The sequence below is a fragment of the Carya illinoinensis genome, chromosome 13, assembly GCF_018687715.1.
Source record: "Carya illinoinensis cultivar Pawnee chromosome 13, C.illinoinensisPawnee_v1, whole genome shotgun sequence".
In the NCBI taxonomy this organism is placed as follows: Eukaryota; Viridiplantae; Streptophyta; class Magnoliopsida; order Fagales; family Juglandaceae; genus Carya; species Carya illinoinensis.
The window spans coordinates 10975693-10981073 of record NC_056764.1 but is presented as its reverse complement, the minus strand read 5'-3'; the positions used below and the strand labels follow the sequence as shown (position 1 = coordinate 10981073).

Here is a 5381-nt window from a genome sequence, read left to right as displayed (position 1 = left end):
TCTAGGGGTGAATTCGGTCCGGTCCGGTCCGGTCCGAGGTGGTTTTACGGACCGGACTGGACCTATTCGGTCCAGGGTTTTCCCACCCTGGACCGGACCGAACTTCATACGGTCCGGTCCCATTCGGTCCGGTCGGTCCACCCTATGAGTTTTTTTTTTTTTTTCAATGACATTTTGTTTAATACTTATGTAATTATATTGTGACATATTTAATATATATACATATACTATACTATTATATATATTAGTAATACACTACTACTATTAGTAATAGTGATAATTATATATGTAACTATATCATGTAATAATAATAGTAATAATAGTAATATATGTAACTATATGTAATATTAATAACTAATACTATTAGTCTATTAGTACTAATACTATAACTAATAAATATATGTAATGATAGTGATAATATATGTAATATTATATTAAATAATAGTAATACTCTTATTACTAATATTCTATGTAGTTATAGTGATTTAATGCTAACATATTACATATTATGTTAACTATACTAATACTATTATAAATTTACAAATATATGATATATTATAATTTATACTATAACTTTTATAATATGTTAATACATTAATATATATACTAGTACTATATTTTTTTTTGATCGGTTATACTAGTACTATATATTATAGTTAATAGTTATATATTAAAGAATATAGTAATACATTGATACTAAATATATATATAATATAGTTATAGACTTACAATGATTTAGTTATTATGAATTTATAATTAGTATAACTATATAATTGTATTAGTATTAGACTATTAGTAATTCAACTATTATATAAATAATAATTTTTTTTTTATTCTATTCGGTCCGGTCCGGTCCGGGGTGAACAATCCCCAGACCGGGACCGGACCGGACTCATTCGATCCGGTCCGGTCCGGTCCAAAAATGACCGGTCCGGTCGATTTTTTCGGTCCGGACCGTTCGACTTTCAGCCCTAATCTTTTCACCATTGAACTGGGCTAAGTACAAAATTCAGTTATGTCCAAGTAGCCCAAAACTCTGGGTCGAGTCCTGGGCAAAGGAGAATTTACATTGACCCAATTGTATTTGAGGCCCAATAAGACCGACCCGACTCATTATTCTTCCCTTGTTTTATTTCTAGCAACTCCGAAGTCGGAACCTCCGGCCCCGGACCGCTAGATTTCATATGCGCCAAATCCAACGGTCTCAAGTGGCTGTATGAGCTTTTCGACTTATAGCCTATGGACTCGGCGAAGTAAGGAATTCAATCCATTACCCATAGCCAACCACGAGATAGAGAGTTGAATTTGGAGAAGGAAAAGCGAAGAGAAAATGCCTAGGTTCGATCCGTGGCCGGTGTTCTTCAAGCGAGAGTGGAATCGGAACTGGCCTTTTCTGGTGGGGTTCGCCATCACGGGAACCATCATCACTAAGTTCTCTCTCGGTCTCACGGGTAATCCACTGTCAGTCTCTCGTTTCCTATTCCAAATCCCTAATTTTATTTTTATTATCTAATCAAAGCTTTCCGTCCGTCCATTAATAATGCGCAGAGGAAGACGCGAAGAACTCTGCCTTCGTTCAGAGGCACAAGAGGTAGCCTTTCCAATCCCCGTGTTTATTTTGTTCCTGTTTGATCCAATAATCTGAAAACCCTAATCTAAATGAGCCACGCATGGACAAAGAAACTTGGATTATCATATTGGAAATGAAAGATCTTCGTAAACATAGACTGAACTAGCTCAATATAGAATGCTTACTAGTGAGTGTTAGGCTTATGAAAATATGTATCTTAGGAATCTGCTTGTGAAAAGACGTAGGTTTAGGCTCCAGACAATTGCTCTGGGAACTTGGGCAATTGGCCAGAGATAATGATCTTGTACCGTTACTGTGGTCTTGATTTGCTGAGATGATTCTAGGCTATTTTTGCACCTATCCAAAAAAAAGAAAATTTTGATTCTAGGCTATTTTTGCTACGTACGAATTGGTAGAACCTGTGTTTGTTTTTAATGAGTTTGACCCTCTGCTTTTTGTGCCATTGGCGCGTTTCTAGTTCTGTTGTAGAAAACGAGTACCTTCAAGTGGTTGTCGTGTTCCGCTACAATTGTTTGGCTCTCTGGAGCCAAGAAAATATTTAACTGATTATCCTGGAGCCATCTGCTCTGGGACTTCCCGGGTTTTATTACTGCTGTTGAGTAGTCCTAGTCAACTCTCTTATTTCCTTTAACTAGAGAGGTGCAATGGCAGCTAAGAGTACATCCTTAGGTATTTATACTTGTATATTTGTGTGGTTGTGATACTTAAGTTAGCTTAGGTGGTCTTTTAGCACCTGTTTTATGAAGCTTGGTGGGAGGTTCCCATGAGTGATTATCTCAGTAGGAGGTTTCCAACCTCCAACTATGACACAATCCATGATGAAGGTGGATGTGTCTTCCATGAAAACTAACTTGTAGATATGGACCTCACCTCGAGCAACTTTGCATCAAGAGGCTGCTCTCAAGGATCTGTTTGCTTCTTCTTCTCCTTATTTCCCCCCACCTGTTCTCATCAAATTCATAAGTGTCTGGTGTTATCCCTTAAGTTCCCAGCTTTAATTATTAACTTCACATTCTTTTTTCTTTGTTAATTCTTAACTTCCCAGTAGGAGGGCTTGAAGTTATCCAGTATAGACCCTCAGTTAAGATTTAACTTTTAGGATGAACAAAAAATTGGCCATGCACCGCAGTCTGAACAGTCTGATCTAAACTGATAGTGTAAATTAGAAAGTATAGTAATTTCCAATAAGTAAAAAATAGATAGTTTATGGTGTAAATTATAATTTTTTTTTTTTTTTTACACTTTACACCCTAAGTTACTGATCTTCTTCAACTTACAGCCTCAATTAAGATTTGACTGGTAAGATGAAAAAAAAATTATCTGAAGTGCACAATCATAGTGATTAGATCTAAAATGAGGGCCTAAATTGGAAAAAACAGATAGTTTTTTTACAAGTCAGAAAATAGTAAATGGTGCAAATTGAAACACTTTTAGTAGTTGGAACAGGTTGAAAACATATGGTAGTTTATTGGTGAAAACTTAATTCTCCCTCATTATTAATTGCTTTTCGAATGACGTGATCAGTGCTATGGTTTCTTTACTGTCTATCTAAGATAAGTAGCTCTGAGTAATTTACTGTTTTGAGTGGCATAAAGCAAGACTTGGATTAGTGGCATATGTAATATGGGATAAATATGCTTTGGTCTATCACTGTGTTATCTATTTTTTTGTTTTCCGTTAGAGTTTATTGTGGAAGTGTTTGATCCAGTTATATTGCTCAAATAGGATTTAATTATTTATGGCGTGTGAAAATTTTTTATATTCAAATGTAATGGCATTGGAAGGTTAATATTTCACAATCCCTGTCGTGAATAACACAACTCAAATTCAATTTTTTTTTTTTATAAGTAACAACTCTAATTCTTCCCAAATTTTGTAGGTGATTTCTGAATGCCAGGAGAGATGTTCTGGGATACTCGACTTTTATTGTCTCGTCAGCTGTTGTTTTGACATGAATAATATTGACAACTTCTGTTGATTGGTCGCGTGCCTTTGTGCACTTTTGAACTGACTATTTTTAAAATCAAAATGAAAATGTTTGAATGGCTAAATATTTCATTATTTGCGATAGCAATTTCGTTTGGATCACCTTGGCCTTTGGTCGGGGTCAATTAAAGAATCTATTCACAGTTGTCTCATTTGGGTGGGTGTGTGTAAGTAATGTCAATTTATTTGTGGCTTGAGCCTCAAGGCCCCTCAACATTCTAGCTATTTCATTATACGGGCTAGCTCTTCTAACGATCATCATCATGTTTATGGGGTAGTAACTTGTTGATCAACTACTTGCTTAGCTGCATAGATGCTTCTGAACAAATATAATGATCTTAAATGAAGATCAATAGCTTCAAGCCAAAAAAAGAAAGAAAAGAAAGGAAAATAAGAACGGAGGAAGATGTTGACCTCCCTTCCCACTTTAGTTTGCCGAACCTGAAGCTGTGTTCTTGGGGTTATAACGAACATTTATTTTATATTAAAAAAATGATACTGCTAATCACATTAGTGGAGTATGTAAGAAGTTATACAAAGTGATTATACATAAAATTTTTGTAGAAAAAAAACTTAGCTATAGTGTTATGTATATTCCTCCTTGGCCTTGTTTGGATAGTCAGATGAGATAAATTTATAAATAGTAGTGACATGGTTTAAGAATAATAGTGAAATAGCTCGAGTGAAGATTTTTATTTGGTTTTGAGAAATGTGAGAAAAAGTCGAATAAAAATATTATAAAGTTAAAATATTATTATGATATAATTTTTTATTTTGAGATTTGAAAAAAGTTGAATTATTTTGTATTTTATATGAAAGTTTAGAGAAATTGTAATTACTAGTAATGATTCGCTGAAAAAGTAAGAAAAAATAATTTAAAAGTATTTATGTTTAAGTGATGTTTGGAGAAGAGATCAAGTGGCTATTCAAATTCCAAACGGTACTAAAGTGTTATGCAAGCAGTTGGGGACAACAATGCTTGAACTCCGGTACACTGGTAGAATTTGGAAAGATGGTGTCAATTTTTTTTTCTTGTTTTTTTTTTTAGTTGATGAAAGGGTCTCTTTTTACATTTGGAGTATTTTAAAATTTTGTAAATAGTAGTAAAATAGTTTGTAAATATTAGTAAAATTATTGGAGTTAAAATGTTTTATTGAATTTGAAAAATAAGAGAAAAAATTAAATAAAAATATTATCAAGTTAAAATTTTTTAAAATATAATTTTTTTTAAAGTTTAAAAAAATTGTATTGATTTTTGTGTTTTATTTCGAAATTTATAAAAATTATAATAGTTAAATGAAAAAGTTAAAATTTAAGTCCATTTGAATTGCAAGATACTGTCTCATTTTATTCTATCTCGTCTCATTTTAATATCCAAACATTACAAATACAAACACTTCAATTTTTAAAATATTTAACTTTTCATCTAATTATTATAACTTTATCAAACTTCTAAATAAAACACAAAAAATAGTTAACCTTTTCAAATCACAAAACAAAAATAATATATTAACAAGATTTTCACTTTATAATATTTTTATTCAAAATTTTCTCTTATTTTTCAAAATTCTATAAAACAGCTTTTAACTCAAACCATTTTACTACCATTCACAAATTATTTTACAAATATTTAAAATTGAAAAGTACTTTATTTTTAAATAATGTATAGAAATAAAGTTTTGAAATTTTTTTTAAATTTTCTCATCCTATCTTATTTACCATCCTACGTAAAAGGGCTAAAAAGCAACAATATCCGAGTCCAACGTAACCAAGCACAAAGGTAAACAGAACTTTAGAAGCAGAA

General features: G+C 32.3%; 1 protein-coding gene across 1 annotated transcript; it reads left to right on the top strand.

Annotated features, from left to right (window-relative positions):
* The first annotated feature begins 1176 nt into the window (after window positions 1–1176).
* LOC122293018 lies at window positions 1177–1595 on the top strand. Its single transcript, XM_043101627.1, has 2 exons — window positions 1177–1451; window positions 1549–1595. The coding sequence occupies exons 1-2, from the start codon at window positions 1331–1333 to the stop codon at window positions 1593–1595; spliced, it is 168 nt and encodes a 55-aa protein (XP_042957561.1). The 5' UTR covers window positions 1177–1330.
* The last annotated feature ends 3786 nt before the right edge of the window (window positions 1596–5381 follow it).